Here is a 16,050-nt window from a genome sequence, read left to right as displayed (position 1 = left end):
CCTCCCCGGCAGCAGCAGCCTCTCCCGGCTGCCCTGTCCTGCCCGGGACAGTCATTAAGTAGCGCGCTCCCAGCCTGGCCGCCACATAATTAATTAGCCCATTGAGAGAGAAGCGCGTCCCCCCTGGCACACCCCACGGAGCGCTCCTACCTGTCCGTGCCAGCCCATCCCATCTCTCTGCCCAGCGGAGCCCCGGGCACCGCTCCTGCCCTCCTGCCCGACCCCAGCCCCGGCTCCTGCCCTGCCTGCCCGACCCCAGCGGAGCCCCGGCTCCTGCCCTCCTGCCCCGCGGAGTGCCAGCCCCATGCCCGGCTCCTGCCCGACCCAGCGGCCCCTGACAAAGCGCTGCGGTCCCTGTTCTCGGGGGCCGGGCTGCGGCAGGGAACAGACCCCAGCTGGAAGCGCTTTTCTCGGAGCCTTCCGTCTGCAGCGGGGTCTCTCCTCCCTCCCTCCTCCCCTCCCTCTCTCCGGCAGGAGGTGGGAGAGGGGACCTGGCTCCTGCGGTTTGCTGCTCGCCCCTGCAGGCCCCGCGTTCCCGGAGCCCGTCAGGGCTGGCACGGGCTCGGCTTGGCTCTCTCCTGTGTGCAAACAGGCTCCTGGCTCTTCTGCTCGCAGGAGAAAGCCTCTTACAACTTTTTAAAGCCCCGGAGAAGCAGGAGGCGCGTCGCAAAACGGGCGATCCCGGGATTTATTATTTTTTACAATCTCATCATTTTGGGCCTGACTCACGGCTTTTGAATGTTTGGGATGGGCAGCCAAGGGGGACAGTGAGTTTGCTCGGCAGAAGCGGAGCGGCCAGGCGGGAGGGCCAGAGCTCTGTGCGGTGCCAAGGCGGCCGAGGGGGCGGCCCCCTGCCTCCAGCCCCGCTCCATCCCCTCCGGGGCCCGCGGCCGCTCCGGCCCCAGCGCGGCGCAGGGCAGCCCAGCGCGGCATGGCAGCCCCGGTGCTGCTGCTGGCCCTCGCCAGGCTGGTGTCATCCACGTGGCACGAAGGTGAGTGCGGGCACCGCGGGCACCGCGGGCTCCCGGGGCGGCAGCGTGCGCGGTCCCGCTCCTGCCGAGGGCTGGGAAGGGATGGACGGAGCCCGGGAAAGCGATGCCGGGGCAGCATCGGTGCCCGGGGAATGGGGAGGCTGTGCGGGTGAGCTGCGGGTACAGGGAGGAACCGAGGGGGTGCTGGCAGGCACCCAGGGAGGAGCACAACTCCAGCCTGCCTTCCTCACGCCCGGCCCGCCTGCCTCCCGGCTCCCGCGGGGCCGCAGATGTGCGCTGGCCCGAGCCCACACTCCCGACCAACCCACGGCTGGGCGAGCAGCTCACGGGCCTTGTTTGGGGTGGTTTCCCCTCCCTGCTCCCATCCCCTCCCTGGCCATGCTGCAGCACTGGGGATGGATGCTCCTGCGGGGCTGAGCTGGCCCCAGGTGAGAAGGAAAAGGTAGCGCTGGCAGAGGAAGGGAACATTAAATGGCACATCTGCTGGGCGACACGCTGCACTTTTCCCCAGGCCCCCGGAGGGGTCTTGGCAGCCTCCCCGCAAACAGCTTCGCTCCCCGGGTCACGGATCCATCCCCACGCTCCCCGAGGAGCCGCGGCAGCGTGAACGGGCAGCCGGATAAAGGCGCTGCGGAACGGGCGGGCTCGGGGGAGCCGCTCCGCAGTGAAGTTCACTTTGGGAAGATCCGTAATGGAGTTTCCTGCCCGCGACGGGAGGGCTCCTGCTCGGGCTGCCCCGGCGGATGTCCCCTTCCCAAAACGGGGCAGGACAGGGGGACACGGTGCAGGCGCGGCGGGGCTGCCGCCTTTGGGGGTGCCCAGAACGAGCATCCCCGTGCCCAGGGCAGCGCCGGGCGGGCGGCGAGGAGGGGGCAGCGCCGGCGGGGGCCGGCGGAAACGCGGCGGAAACGTGAGCTCAGTGCTGGGGAATGCCGCGGCGGCCGAGGCGCCGAGGGGCCGCGGGCAAGGACGGCAGCCTGGCCCCGGCACGGCCCCCTCCCCACGGCGAGCGCCGTGCCCGTGAAGGGACAGGCCGGCCCGCAAGGATGGCACAGGGCTGTCCTCAGGGCCCCCTGCGCAGCACGGCCGGCCAGCGGCCCGCATCTGGCCCAGCCCCTCCAGCGGCTCCATCCTTCCCTGGGGCACGGGCACCCCCAGCAGCCCCGGGCTCGCCATCCCTTCCTGGGTGAGGAGACGGGCAGGAAAGGACAGGAAAGGACAGGAAAGCGCAGGTACAGACAGGAAAGGGCAGACAAGGACAGACAAGGGCAAGAAAGAGCAGCTTTCTTCCCTCCCTGGGGATGCCCCGTGGCAGCGGCGGTGCCATGGGAGCTGTGGAAGGCTTTCCCGGCAGCAGGAGCTGGGGGTCGGTGCCAGCCCGCTCCGCGCCAGCGCCCGTTTCCTGCCACAAGCGCGGCTGCCGCTGTTTAGTCTGCGGCTGGTGCCAGCGCCCTCCGTGCCCCCGGGGACTGCGCTCCCGTCTGCCCGCTTTAACCCTGGACAGCAGCCCCAAGGACAGGCTCTGCCCGGGGCTGGGATTGCTCCTTGGCAGCTGCGGGACGTTTCGCAGCCATGAGCTGCCCCGCAGCCTGCTCGTCTCTTCCTTCCCCCCAGGCTCTGGCTACTACCTGGAGAGCCACACCAACGAGGTGTACGCGGAGGAGCCCCCGCCTGAGCCCGCCCCGGATTACCGCCGAGGTAACAGCGCCCAGCCCATGCTCTGCGTCCTCGCGGGGGCACCGAGGCACGGCAGATGGCTCCCCAGCTGCCCGCTCTCCCGCAGTGCCCCAGTGGTGCGCCACGCTCAGCATCCACCGCGGAGAGGCCGCCTGCTACTCCCCGCGGGGCAGCTCGTACCGCAGCAGCCTGGGCACCCGCTGCGAGCTGAGCTGCGCCCGCGGCTACCGCCTGGTGGGTCCGAGCGCCGTGCAGTGCCTGCCCAGCCGCCACTGGTCGGGGATGGCCTACTGCCGACGTGAGTGTGCCCTGCCCTGCCCTGCCAGCATGCCCACAGCACCCAGCCCTGCGGCTCTGCCCACCCGCACGGCCCGCAGCCGCTTCCCCGCCCTCTCTGCTCTCTCCATCCCAGAAATCCGGTGCCACGTGCTGCCCGCCGTGCTGCGGGGCTCCTACGTGTGCTCGGCAGGCGTGCAGATGGATTCCCGCTGCGACTACACCTGCCAGCCCGGCTACCAGCTGGAGGGCGACCGGAGCCGCGTCTGCATGGAGGATGGGCGCTGGAGCGGCAGCGAGCCAGTCTGTGTAGGTAAATCCTCACCCCATGTAGGTGAATTCACTCCCTGTGTAGGTAAATCCTCACCCCATGTAGGTAAATCCTCACCCCGTGTAGGTGAATCCTCACCCCGTGTAGGTGAATCCTCACCCCGTGTAGGTAAATCCTCCCCCTGTGTAGGTGAATCCTCCTTCTGTGTAGGTGAATCCTCCCCCTGTGTAGGTAAATCCTCACCCCGTGTAGGTGAATCCTCCCCCTGTGTAGGTAAATCCTCACCCCGTGTAGGTGAATCCTCACCCTGTGTAGGTGAATCCTCACCCCGTGTAGGTAAATCCTCACCCCGTGTAGGTGAATTCACTCCCTGTGTAGGTAAATCCTCACCCTGTGTAGGTGAATCCTCCCCCTGTGTAGGTAAATCCTCACCCCGTGTAGGTGAATTCTCCTTCTGTGTAGGTAAATCCTCACCCTGTGTAGGTGAATCCTCACCCCGTGTAGGTGAATTCACCCCCTGTGTAGGTGAATTCTCACCCTGTGTAGGTGAATCCTCACCCCGTGTAGGTAAATCCTCACCCTGTGTAGGTGAATCCTCACCCTGTGTAGGTGAATCCTCCCCCTGTGTAGGTAAATCCTCCCCCTGTGTAGGTGAATCCTCCCCCTGTGTAGGTGAATCCTCCCCCTGTGTAGGTGAATCCTCACCCCGTGTAGGTGAATCCTCACCCCGTGTAGGTGAATCCTCCCCCTGTGTAGGTGAATCCTCACCCCGTGTAGGTGAATCCTCACCCTGTGTAGGTGAATCCTCACCCTGTGTAGGTGAATCCTCACCCTATGTAGGTAAATCCTCACCCTGTGTAGGTGAATCCTCCCCCTGTGTAGGTGAATTCTCCCCCTGTGTAGGTGAATTCTCCCCCCGCACTGCTGGGGCACGCTGGGGCTCATCACCCGTGCCTGGGGTACCTGCAGGTGTCACCCCACAGCCAGCCCTGGCATTCCTGCACCCCCCTCCCTCGGGACCCCTGTCCCTGTCCCCGCAGTGCCGTTAGCCCTGAAGCACAGGCACAGCCTGGACTGGGGCTCTCAGCACTGGCTTTACAGCAGCTCCGGGTGGCTCCGAGGCTCTGGGGTGGTTCAACACCGCTCTCACGGCTCAGCCAGGGCACCCACAGGTTCCATGAATCCCTCTCTCCCTCTGGCAGACCTGGAGCCTCCCAAGATCCGCTGCCCAGACTCCCGGGAGCGCATCGCAGAGCCGGGCAAGCTGACGGCCACCGTGTACTGGGACCCGCCCCGGGTCAGGGACTCTGCTGACGGTGTCATCAAGAGGTGAGGGCAGGGATGCTGCGGGCACTGCCAGCGGGGGCTGCGGGCCGTGCCGGGCACTGCCAGCGGGGGCTGCGGGCTGTACCCGGGGTGCCGATGGACAAACCCGTCTGTGGGTCAGGGTGACGCTGCGGGGCCCGGAGCCCGGCTCGGAGTTCCCCGCAGGAGAGCATGTGATCCGCTACACCGCCCACGACCAGGCTTACAACCGCGCCAGCTGCAAGTTCAGCATCCGCGTCCACGGTGAGAGCGCGGCCGAGGGCACTCGGGGCTGCCCCGGCCGCAGCCTGCACTGATTCCGCTGCAGGGCACCCAGCGCCCACCCTCAGGCCCCTTCTCCCTCTGCAGTGAGGCGCTGCCCTGTCCTCAAGCCCCCGCAGAACGGGTACATCTCCTGCACCTCCGACGGCAACAACTACGGCGCCACCTGCGAGTACCTGTGCGACGGGGGCTTCGAGCGGCAGGGCACCTCCCTGCGGGTGTGCCAGTCCAGCCAGCAGTGGACGGGCTCCCAGCCCCTCTGTGCCCGTAAGTGCAGGGCCGGACTCGGGCGGAGCTTCGGGCGCTGCCCTGTGGGTCCCAGGGGTGACGGGGGGCACCGCGGCACCTCCCCGCACGCTCGTGTCGTGCCCCAGCCATGCAGATCAACACGGACGTGAGCTCGGCCGCCAGCCTGCTGGATCAGTTCCACGAGAAGCGCCGCCTCTTGGTCATCTCGGCCCCCGACCCCTCGAACCGCTACTACAAGATGCAGATGTCCATGCTGCAGGTGAGCACGGGTGCCTGCCGCCCCCGGGCCAGCTGCACAGCCAGCACCCCTCACTGTGCCCTCCGCAGCAAGCTGCCTGCGGGCTGGACCTGCGGCACGTCACCACCGTGGAGCTGCTGGGACAGCCCCCGCACGAGGTGGGGCGCATCCGGGAGCACCGGCTGGCCCTGGGCATCATCGAGGAGCTCAGGTAGGGCAGGTGGGGCCGTCCGGCACAAGGGGACGGGGAACGGGAACGCCTCTAGCGATGGCAAAGCATGAGGCGGCAGCTGGGCTCACGAACGGCCCCTTTGTGCCGCACTGCCACTCATGCGGCAGGGGAACCCCTGCAAGTCTGAATGCGGCGGCACCGGAGCTTCCCAGCGCCGCCAGCCCCCAGGAGGGGACGGGGGACCCCACTGCAGGAGCGAGGCGGGCAGGCCCAGCGCCCTGAGCAGCCACCCCTCGCACCTGCAGGCGCTACCTGCACCTCACACGCTCGCACTTCAACGCCGTGCTGCTGGACAAGGCGGGCACGGACCGCGAGCGCTACATCGCCCCGGTGAGCCCCGACGAGCTGTTCGTGTTCATCGACACGTACCTGCTGAGCCCGCGGGAGGCGGCGCGGCGGGCACAGAGCGGGGACCCCTGCGAGTGACCCGCCCCGGACACCGCCCTCGCTGCTCCCCTAGTGCCCGCTGAGGAGCAGGAGCAGGGTGCCAGGGGGCTCAGGGACGGGCACCCCTCCCTGGCTGCTCTGGCACACACAGGTGAGCAGGGACTGTGTGCCAGCAGTGTCCCCCTGCCCAGGGCCAGAGCAGGGACTGTGTGCCAGCAGTGTCCCCCTGCCCAGGGCCAGAGCAGGGACTGTGTGCCAGCAGTGTCCCCCTGCCCAGGGCCAGGGGCTGCTTCCAGCTGGGAGATGGTTCAGCCCAACAGGACCCTGCTGGGAGACACTGGAGGGTCCCTGCTTGAATCCAGGGCAGGGGGGAAGCCAGGAGCATGGCAAGGCAGGCAGGGCAGGCCAGCCAGCAGGGTAACAGCCTCTAGCACAGCAGCTTCAGCCTCCCCACAGCTCACCCTGTGCACGACCCGGACCCGATGCCCCCCACTCTGAAAGCCAACGGCCCCGTGCCCAGCAGAGCCCACAGCAGGCAGCCAGCATGCAGTCCACCCTCAAGGGCTTGCCATCTCCCCTGGCACTCACTCCCTCTGCCACCACCCACGGGGAACCCTTTCTGGGAACTGCTTTGGCAGTAGAATACGAAGTTGAAATAAATAGATTTGTATAAAAAGTCAGTGCTGGCACATGTGTCACTGAGAGGCCTGGGGAACAAATGTTTCCTGGAGACCACAATCCCCAAACCCCCCAGGCTGACCCCACACAGCTCCATCCATGCAGTGCTGCAGCTGGGGCTGGGCTGGGCATGGGGAACGGGGGGAGAGGACAAGCAGAGAGCAGACTCTGGAACCGGGTGGTAGGAAAAAGAATGGGAAGAAATAAAAACACAATGACATTTAAAAGCATTTTGCCTGGGGGAGAAGAAGGGAGGGCTCACACGAACTGCAGTTCAGCCTGAAATCTGGTACAAGGCTTATGACAAGGGGAAAATGAAGCTTTAAATGAAGCTCGGCCAAGAAGACTTTCTGCCCCAGCCTGTTTAGAGAAGGTCATGTTTATTAAAGTATAAGAAAAAAGCCCAACACGTTTGGCTGCCTTGCCAGGCTGTGCCTGGCACCCAACAGCGGTGCCAGCCCTGGTGCCACAGCCTAGGGCCCCAGCCTGGCCATGGTGGAGCGCAGCTGGAGCGTCCCCTCTGCCCAGGAGCCCGGGTACTGGCACATCTTCTGCCACAGGTTCAGCTCCTCGCCCGTGGAGTCCATCCAGTCCACAGCCTGCCCGTTGCTCATGCCTAGGAAAGGGAGGGCAGAGGTGGCTGCTGGGGCAGCCTGGTGCCCGCAGCACAGCCCCCAGCGAGGCTACTGCTGTGCCCGGGGTAAGGGGGGACAGAAGGGACTGCTGGGGCAGCCTGGTGCCCGCAGCACAGCCCCTGCTGTGCCCGGGTGTGAGGGGTGCAGCTCTCACCAGTGCCCACCCCCATTGTATGAGGGGTGCCGCTCTCACCCGTGCCCGCCCCAGGGTATGAGGGGTGCAGCTCTCACCCGTGCCCACCCCCATTGTATGAGGGGTGCCGCTCTCACCAGTGCCCGCCCCAGGGTGTGAGGGGTGCAGCTCTCACCAGTGCCCATCCCCATTGTATGAGGGTGCAGCTCTCACCCGTGCCCACCCCCATTGTATGAGGGTGCAGCTCTCACCCGTGCCCACCCCCATTGTATGAGGGTGCAGCTCTCACCAGTGCCCGCCCCCAGGGTATGAGGGGTGCAGCTCTCACCCGTGCCCGCCCCCATTGTATGAGGGTGCAGCTCTCACCAGTGCCCACCCCCATTGTATGAGGGAGGCAGCTCTCACCAGTGCCCGCTCCCATTGTATGAGGGGTGCCGCTCTCACCCGTGCCCGCCCCAGGGTATGAGGGGTGCAGCTCTCACCAGTGCCCGCCCCCATTGTATGAGGGGTGCAGCTCTCACCCGTGCCCGCCCCCATTGTATGAGGGTGCAGCTCTCACCAGTGCCCGCCCCCAGGGTATGAGGGTGCAGCTCTCACCCGTGCCCACCCCCATTGTATGAGGGTGCAGCTCTCACCCGTGCCCGCCCCCAGGGTATGAGGGTGCAGCTCTCACCAGTGCCCACCCCCATTGTATGAGGGTGCAGCTCTCACCAGTGCCCGCCCCCATTGTATGAGGGGTGCAGCTCTCACCAGTGCCCACCCCCATTGTATGAGGGTGCAGCTCTCACCCGTGCCCACCCCCATTGTATGAGGGTGCAGCTCTCACCAGTGCCCAGCCCCATTGTATGAGGGTGCAGCTCTCACCAGTGCCCGCCCCCATTGTATGAGGGGTGCAGCTCTCACCCGTGCCCGCCCCCAGGGTATGAGGGTGCAGCTCTCACCAGTGCCCAGCCCCATTGTATGAGGGTGCCGCTCTCACCCGTGCCCACCCCCATTGTATGAGGGTGCAGCTCTCACCAGTGCCCAGCCCCATTGTATGAGGGTGCAGCTCTCACCAGTGCCCGCCCCCATTGTATGAGGGTGCAGCTCTCACCCGTGCCCACCCCCATTGTATGAGGGTGCCGCTCTCACCCGTGCCCACCCCCAGGGTATGAGGGTGCAGCTCTCACCAGTGCCCAGCCCCATTGTATGAGGGGTGCAGCTCTCACCAGTGCCCAGCCCCATTGTATGAGGGGTGCAGCTCTCACCCGTGCCCGCCCCCAGGGTATGAGGGTGCAGCTCTCACCCGTGCCCAGCCCCATTGTATGAGGGTGCCGCTCTCACCCGTGCCCACCCCCATTGTATGAGGGTGCCGCTCTCACCCGTGCCCAGCCCCAGGGTATGAGGGGTGCAGCTCTCACCCGTGCCCACCCCCATTGTATGAGGGGTGCAGCTCTCACCCGTGCCCGCCCCCAGGCGCACTCCCCCCAGGAAGTCGTTGCTGGACAGCGGCTCCCGGTCCCAGACCGTCAGCTCCAGGCACAGGTGCTGCAGCTCCTCGGCCTTGATGCCGTTGTAGACAAAGGTGTGGTTGTAGTGAGGGTTCAGGGTCTTCTTCACCACGGGCGTCTTCCTCTTGGAGGCTTTGTTCTTGTGTGGCAGGAGGTAGCTGGGGGAGCAGCCCTTGGTCAGCAGCACACGGGCACCTGCCTCCTGCTCTGGGGGCTGGGGCACCCTCCTGCCTGTCCTGGCACGGCTCAGCAAGAAGGAGCACGGCACCCTGCCTCTCCAGCAGCTTTGGGAACACAGCCAGAGAAGACAGTGCCCTCCTCGCCCCAGGACCCTCACTCACCCCTTGACAAAGCTGTCTGAGGTCCCTCCTGACTTGGCTGCTGTCAGGTTCTTGGCTTCTTTGATCCACACCTGGAGCTCACCACCTTCCCCTGTTTTGCCTAGGAAAAACCCAACACAGTAGAAATTAATCCAATTTAATTTCTAGCACTGCAAACTTCTGGGAAGCCCCTGCTGAGCACCCTTCATCCCAGAGGGAGGTGCAGAGCCCGGACTGGCATCTCCTCTTGCCTTCTCCTGTATTGGCCCTGCCTGCTGAGGGCAAAGGCAGACAAAATTGCTTCATGCAGGGCCCAGCAGCCCAGCCCCAGGGAAGTACTGAGACGGTTCAGGCAGCTTGAAGAAACCCAGGTCTGTCCTGCCCTGCCAGGAGCAAGCCCTGCAGGCGGCTGATTCCAGAGCTTCAGCACTCACCTTTCCTGCCATTGCCAGCCCCAGGATGCTTGGCAGATGGGATGTACTTCATGGAGACAACCAGCTCCCCCTTGTACTGGTGGAGACCAGCAGCATCTGCCCCAATCTGCCAAGAGGTGAGAATTACCAACCCCTGCAGAGGAGCCATGGTGCACACAGTGACAGCCTGGTGTGCAGCACCTCCCCTAGCTGTGGCTGAGCTGGCACAATTGCCTGCCAACCCTCCCCAGCATGACCAGTGCAGCCCAGCTCCTCTGGGATCTTATTTTGGCCCAATCACCTGACAAGGAGAGGGAAGCCAGGCTCAAGGCAGAAGATTTTCCCTTTTTTACTACAACAGCACTGCTGTCTGCATCCGGGGTTTTCATACCTCCAAATGAAACCTTTGGCAATGCTCAGCTGAGGTGCCCACACCCCCGTGCCCGCCCAGGGCTGTACCCCAGCAGGAGCAGGCAGGGGGGCTGTGGGCAGCAGGGGCACACCTTGCCGTGCAGGGGCAGGAACTCCTCCAGGTGGCTCTCCAAGTTCCAGGCCCCCAGAGGCACCTCTGCCTCCCCCAGGAAGGTGTTGCGGCCGAAGCGGTCGTGGTGCCACACCGAGAACTGCAGCGTCCTCGCCAGCAGCAGGGACCTGCTGATCTCATACTGGGGAGAGAGAAAGAGAGAGAGAGCCACTGGTGAGCAGGCAGCACACGGCAGGGCAGGCCTGGCAAACTCCATCAGCTCAGGAGCGTGAGAGGAGACAGAGCAGCAACGGATGTACAGAGAGCCTGCTCCTCTTTCCTTCCATGCCTGCCAGAACCTCAGAGTCCCAGGGCAGAGCTGCAGGAAGGAGCCTGTGCTCTCCCAGCCCTCGGAGCCAGGACTCACAGCACCCAGCCATCCCACCATCAGCAGAGCTCTGCCAGACCACAGAGCCTCAGGTGGTCAGAGCACAAGACCTCAGCAAACCTGGCTGTGGGAGCCTGAAAACCAAACCACAGCTCTCACTTCCTGCTGTGCAAGAGTGCCTCAGAGCTGCACTGCCAGACTCGGGGACAGTCACACAGCAGGGATGGTGAAGGGCAGTGCCAAGGTGCTCTGCCCCGGGGCCCAGAGTTTATCTCTGCCCCTGTGGCTGCTGCCCTCCCTCCCTCCTGCCACTGTAACACGGCTCCAGGTCCAGCCATCCCTTGGAAAGAAATACCCAGGGTAAGCAGGATGCCTCTGCTCTGGGAATGCCACAGAACCAGGGACATGTCCTGTGACACAGTCACACCTGCAGCTGTGCCTCCACCCACCGTGGCACTGGGGGCTGGCAGCACAGCCAGGGCACAGCTGGCAGGGCAGGGATCCTGCAGCTCTCAGGGGACGGTCTCTGGACATGGCTCCTCTGCAGCGATCCACTGCAGGGTCAGGAGCTCACCCCTCCCTGTGCTTGTTCCAGCAGCATCCCTGAGCAGCCGCAGCCCAGCCCAGCCCCTCTCACCTTCAGCAGCTCGTTGTACAGGGGGTTGATGGTGTTGCGTTTGATGGTGGTCTTGCGCTTCCCTTGCCGGGATTTGTCGGGCAGCAGGTAGGTCTTCACATAGCTGAGGGGAGAACAGGCAGCACTTAACGAGCCCCCCACAATTCATCCTCCCAGCTCCCCAGGGCAGCCCCAGACCTCCTGCCTCACCAGGACCCTCCCACTTACAGCTCCCATCTCTGGTGGGCACCCACCACCCAGCGGGCACCCCCAGCGGTGGCAGCAGCCATCGCCCCCCTGCTCTCACGGGTTGGAGCGCCTCCTGCCCTCGTCCCCAAAGGCCAGCTGGCGACACTCCTTCACGTGGATGAACAAGGTCTGCGTCCTCTCCTCGTAGCTCAGGGAGAAGGAGATGCCCCCGGTGACAGCCACGCTGCCGAAGTCGCCGGCCTCGCTGTAAATGCTGACCATGCTGCCCAGTGTGCTCTGCAGGACAGGGCAGGGCTGGGCTGGCACAGCATCACCTGACGGGCCCTCCTCATCCTCAGCAAGGTTACTCCCTGTGTCTCCTCTGCACAGCCCCCCTCACCTCCCCATGGCTGGGGATGGCCACACACAGCGGCCTGAAGAGAGCTGGATCTCTGCATTTCGATTCCCTTCCAGGGGAAGAACCCACCCCACATACAAGGCCCTTTCCTTTCCCCTTCCCTCCAGGCGCTGCCTGCTCTGCATCCCTCCCACGCAAGCCTCTGGCACGGCCTCTCTCCATCCCTCCTCCCAGAGCAGAGCAGAGCAGGGCCGTGCCCCTGGCTCACCGAGGAGGTGCCGCTGCGCATGCTGCCCCGGGCCACGCGCTGCCGGTGGATCTCCACCAGGTTATCGATGTCCTCCTCCTCCTCCTCCTGCAAGGACAGGGACAAGCTGCCAGTGAGGGGCACAGCCAGCTGGCAGCCATCTCCCAGCACTCAGGGTCTCACCAGCTCCGTGTTGAGGCCAGGCACTGACTTGCTCCTGTCCCCCAGAGAGCCACCTTCCCCCACCAGGTCCTCGGGCCGCAGGTCGATCACGGACTTGGTGTAGTCTGCACCAGAGGGGTGAACAGTGGCACAGAGCAGGGCTAGCAGAGCCCAGGGGCTGCCCCAGGCTCTCCCAGCTGCACTGGAAGCCCTTCCCAGCCCAGGGAGCAGGAGCTGCCCACCCTGGCCGTGTCAGCACCCGCACATCTCTCACCCGCAGGCCTCACCACCCGCCGGGGGTTCTTCTTGAATATCGTTTCATGCTCGTCCGCCAAGGTGCTGCTGCGGGTCCCCACGGTGGCATCCTGGGCAGGAAGAGTCCCCTCAGAGCGGGGCAGGGCTGGGAGCCCTGTGCGTGCCCAGCCCCATGCCCCAGGACAGGGCTGAGCCTGCCGGAGCAGCGTCACGCACCCGTCCGTCAGAGAACGCCTTCTTGGAGCGCACAGGGAGGGTCAGGCTGGAGGCAGCAGGTCCTGCTGGCCCAACAGCCTGTTTTCCAGGGATGGCTCTCTCCAGGGAGTTCCTCCTGTGGCAGACACAGAAAGCTCTGTCCCAGGCCACGAGCACAGCTGGCAGAGGCAGTGCTGGCCAGGAAATGCCACTTGAGCTGCCCGCAGCAGCCTGGGAGCAGAGCACCTTCCTGCCCAGGGACAGGCTTCTGCCAGCCTGAGGAGCCAGCTTCCCCTCACTAGGCTGACAAAAACACACTTCAGATGAAGGTCCCATCCTCTGCCAGCCAGTGTTGCCAAGGACAGCCCACCCCAGGAGCCTCTCACCTGGCCCCCACATCAGCAGGACTAGGTCTGTAGCTGTCCAGGCTCATGTTTTCCATGGACTCTGTGTCGCTTTTGCCATCCCGAGGCTCTGAGGCATCTGGAAACAAACTGCAGACAAGCAAAACCACAGGTATGTCCTGTTTGGCAAGGAGGTCGGTCTGAGAGAGCTCCTGTGCCACCGATGATCCACATGGGGCAGCAGATTGCTCTCTAACCCGCAGCAGATTGCTCTCAAACCTGCAGCAGATTGCTCTCTAACCCGCAGCAGATTGCTCTCTAACCCGCAGCAGATGAGAGCTGCTGCTGGAGCACGGGGGACAGCAGGGATTCTTACCTGGACCCCTCCCGGGGCGCAGGGGGGCTCGGCTGCCGGCCTGCAGAGGAGCTTTTAGGCTCACTGAGCTGAGCTTTCTGGAGCAGGGTTTGTCCCACAGTCTCTCTTTTGTTGGCTGGAAGCAGAGGTGCATCGGGAGGAGCACTGCTCCAAGCTCACCCATTGCCTGGAGCAGGTGGTGCTCCATCCAGCTCCAGACTGGGCAGAGGTGCGCTGGGGGAAGCTGGAGCACCCCAGAAGGATGGGCTGGGGGAGAGGGCTCTGCCGTGGCACCCTACCTGCTGGCCTGTGCCGCAGGGACAGCCGCACCATGTCGCTGCCCAGGTGGTTGGCGAAGCGGTTCACCCTCTGGTCATAGAACCAGTCACCCGTTGTCTTCTTCAGCTCCCTGCAGGGCAGGGGTGGTGGGGGCAGTCAGGGGCAGGGGGGCTGTCTGCTGTGCCCCAACCCACCCTGGGTGCTGCCACAACCCAGGAACACAGGCACAATGGGCACAATCAGCAGGTGACTGGGCAGGGACCAGCATTCACTGGGCAGCTGACAGGCTCAGCTACATCCTCAGCAAACACGGGAGCAAGCCAAGTTTTGTTTGTGGGACAGGGGAGGTCAAAAGGGAGGAAACCTGGGATGCTTGAGACACAGGCTGTGCAAGGGGCACAGGGGGATGCTGCAGTCAGCTCGGGGGGTGAAGGAACGGGACATGAAGGAGACACAAAAGGGCCCATTTCTCCATCACCCAAACATGGGAACCCTCCCCAGGAGTGACAGCAGAGCAAGCTGCCCTGCACTGGGGAGGAGCAGCCAGGCTAGGAAAGGCTGGCCATGGGCATCAAGTTGAGGCAACTGAGAGGAGGAAGGGGACAGGAGGGATGTACAGAATGTCCCTGCTGCTTGTCCAGGCTACTCACGCCTCCTTGGAGCAGACTTTGCAGCGCCAGGAGCCGCTGGGGCTGTAGGAGCGGCAGTCCCGACACACCAAGTGGTTGCAGCCCCGGCAGGTGTTGGCCTTGGGGCTGAGGCGGCCCAGGCTCTGCTGGCAGCGGGCGCAGGTCCGCTCGCTGTAGCGCTGGCTGCCCCGCTTGGCTCCCCGGCGCCGGATCTCCAGCAGCTCATTCTTCAGGCGCCTGTCAGAGCCACACCACGAGCGGTCAGAGGGGCCCGGGGACACCCGTCACCCACACTGTCACTCATCGCCCGCTTCCAGACAAAGCGGGGAAGCAGCTCCTGCCCAGCTCCAGCCGCGCTCGCACCTGATCCTCCTCTCCTCTGCCTTGCGGAGCTCCTCGTCGCGCTGCAGGACCTGCAGGATCAGATCTCGCTCCACGTCCGACAGGAAGGACAGGTCCACAGCCTCCGACATCGCTCCACCCGGGCTGCCTGGCGCTCACCGGCTGCCAGCTAGGGACGTGCCAGCTGCTGAGGTGCCCCGTGCCCCCTGCCGGGGCCGGACGGGGCACCCGGGACACCGGCCCGCCCGCCGCCCCACCGCCCTGCCCCGGGCCGGGCTCGGGCCGCCTGCCAGCCCCGGTGACCTCGGCCGGCTCCGTGGGACCGCGCTGCCGCCCAGCACCCGCGGCAGCCCCGGCAGGAAGGAGCCGCCCCGGGCTGCCCCTCCCTCGCTGGAGCGCACCGGGGCCCGGAGCTGCCCGGGAGCCGCCGGAGGAGCCGCCGGGAGCGGGCGCGCCGCAGGACCCGCGGCAGGGCCAGGATCCGCCTGCAGCGGCGGCGCCGGGACGGAGCCGGAGCGCTCGCCCGGGGGCTGCAGCCGCTCCCCGCTCCCGCCAGGACCGGCGGAACCCTCGGGACGGACCTTCCCGTCCCCGCGGCCGCGCTCCCGCGTCCCTCGGGGAGGAGGCGGGGCGGGACCGACCCCAGACCCCTCTGTCGGGGAAAGGGGTCCGGGAGCGGGAGCACCGCGTTCCCAGCGCCGCCACCGGGACTGGGAACTGCCCCCGCACCGGGACACCGCGGCTGGACCCCCGGCTCCCCCGACTCCCCAGCAGCGAAGGAAGCCCCGGTACCCCGCCAGGGGAGGATCCCCCGGTACCCCGCCGGGGCAGCGCCGCCCGACCCCCCGCTCCTCCCGGTACCTGCGGCGGCTCCGGCCGGCGCCACCCGGCAGCGGGAGGGGGAGCCGGGAGGGGAGGGCGGTGCCGGTGCCTTAAAGGAGCCGCGGCGGCCGCACCTGCGGCACCGACGGGGCGGCTCGTGCGGGAGGCGGTGCCCGCTGCCCCCCAGCCCCTTCCTGCCCCATCGCCCCCGGCGGAGCTGCGGCTCCGGCCCCCGGGCCCTTGCCCCGGTGCCCCGTGGCCCTGGCTGGGTGTGCGGCCTGTCCCGGAGAGCACAGGGCGCACCGACACCCCAACTGCGGGACCCCCGGCAGCCCCGAGGAGGAGCCCAGGCCGCGGTGTCCCCGCCGCAAGGCTCCAGCGCTGCCCTTGTCCTTGGCGGCGGAGATACGGGTCCTGCAGGGTGCCTGTTCCCTGCCCCCTGCACAGGCACCGGGGAACCTGCTCGCCACGCAGGACAGCGGGGGAGGACACCTGGGTGCAGCCCCGAGGCAAACGAGAGGACGCGGCTCTGCCCACACTTTCGGCCGCACCCCGGGGATGGGAAGCGATGCGACACTGACACAGTGGAAAAACCCGCGGAGACATCAAAGGGCCAGCGGGAGCTTCCTCACGGGGCAGGGGTTTGCTCCACTGGGAGTACACAGAACAGATGTAGAGGGCTTCGGGCTTGCAGGCAGACCGTGCCACAGAGGCTTTGCTCCCTGAGCCCCTCCACACACCACCCTAGGACCAAAGTCCCCAGGCCAGACCCCCCACACTTGCACTGGTGTTCATGTTTTAACTGGACACCAACAAGAGGTGGTGAGA

General features: G+C 65.9%; 2 protein-coding genes across 2 annotated transcripts; one reads left to right on the top strand and one right to left on the bottom strand.

Annotated features, from left to right (window-relative positions):
* The first annotated feature begins 931 nt into the window (after positions 1-931).
* SRPX2 (sushi repeat containing protein X-linked 2) lies at positions 932-5,948 on the top strand. Its single transcript, XM_058032925.1, has 10 exons — positions 932-992; positions 2,607-2,690; positions 2,776-2,967; positions 3,082-3,258; positions 4,419-4,545; positions 4,664-4,785; positions 4,891-5,070; positions 5,178-5,311; positions 5,380-5,501; positions 5,768-5,948. Exons 1-10 carry the CDS (start codon positions 932-934, stop codon positions 5,946-5,948), a joined length of 1,380 nt encoding a protein of 459 aa, XP_057888908.1.
* A 1,002-nt stretch (positions 5,949-6,950) lies between these two features.
* Positions 6,951-15,322, bottom strand: SYTL4 (synaptotagmin like 4). Its single transcript, XM_058032656.1, has 17 exons — positions 15,262-15,322; positions 14,422-14,569; positions 14,080-14,295; positions 13,450-13,559; positions 13,172-13,286; positions 12,838-12,945; positions 12,473-12,587; positions 12,276-12,366; positions 12,023-12,126; positions 11,861-11,947; positions 11,353-11,531; positions 11,067-11,169; positions 10,082-10,243; positions 9,600-9,705; positions 9,187-9,286; positions 8,795-9,003; positions 6,951-7,203 (listed from the first exon to the last, which is right to left on the bottom strand). The coding sequence occupies exons 2-17, from the start codon at positions 14,529-14,531 to the stop codon at positions 7,061-7,063; spliced, it is 2,058 nt and encodes a 685-aa protein (XP_057888639.1). The 5' UTR covers positions 14,532-14,569; positions 15,262-15,322; the 3' UTR covers positions 6,951-7,060.
* Positions 15,323-16,050: the final 728 nt, after the last annotated feature.

The sequence above is a fragment of the Melospiza georgiana genome, chromosome 12 (genome assembly GCF_028018845.1).
Source record: "Melospiza georgiana isolate bMelGeo1 chromosome 12, bMelGeo1.pri, whole genome shotgun sequence".
NCBI classification, from domain to species: domain Eukaryota; kingdom Metazoa; phylum Chordata; class Aves; order Passeriformes; family Passerellidae; genus Melospiza; species Melospiza georgiana.
The sequence above is the reverse complement of the archived record's forward strand: the minus strand, read 5'-3'. Positions and strand labels throughout refer to the sequence as shown.

Bases quoted from the DNA above. Each gene is read 5' to 3' on its own strand.
- SRPX2 (XM_058032925.1), top strand. From the start codon at position 932: ATGGCAGCCCCGGTGCTGCTGCTGGCCCTCGCCAGGCTGGTGTCATCC. The intron at 2,968-3,081 runs GTGAGTGTGCCC...TCTCCATCCCAG, and splicing joins GGGGATGGCCTACTGCCGAC to AAATCCGGTGCCACGTGCTG. The intron at 5,071-5,177 runs GTAAGTGCAGGG...GTCGTGCCCCAG, and splicing joins CTCCCAGCCCCTCTGTGCCC to CCATGCAGATCAACACGGAC.
- SYTL4 (XM_058032656.1), bottom strand. From the start codon at position 14,531: ATGTCGGAGGCTGTGGACCTGTCCTTCCTGTCGGACGTGGAGCGAGAT. The intron at 13,287-13,449 runs GTAGGGTGCCAC...CTCTGCTTCCAG, and splicing joins CCTGCGGCACAGGCCAGCAG to CCAACAAAAGAGAGACTGTG. The intron at 9,706-10,081 runs GTGTGCCCCTGC...ACCTCTTGGCAG, and splicing joins TCCTGCCCCTGCACGGCAAG to ATTGGGGCAGATGCTGCTGG.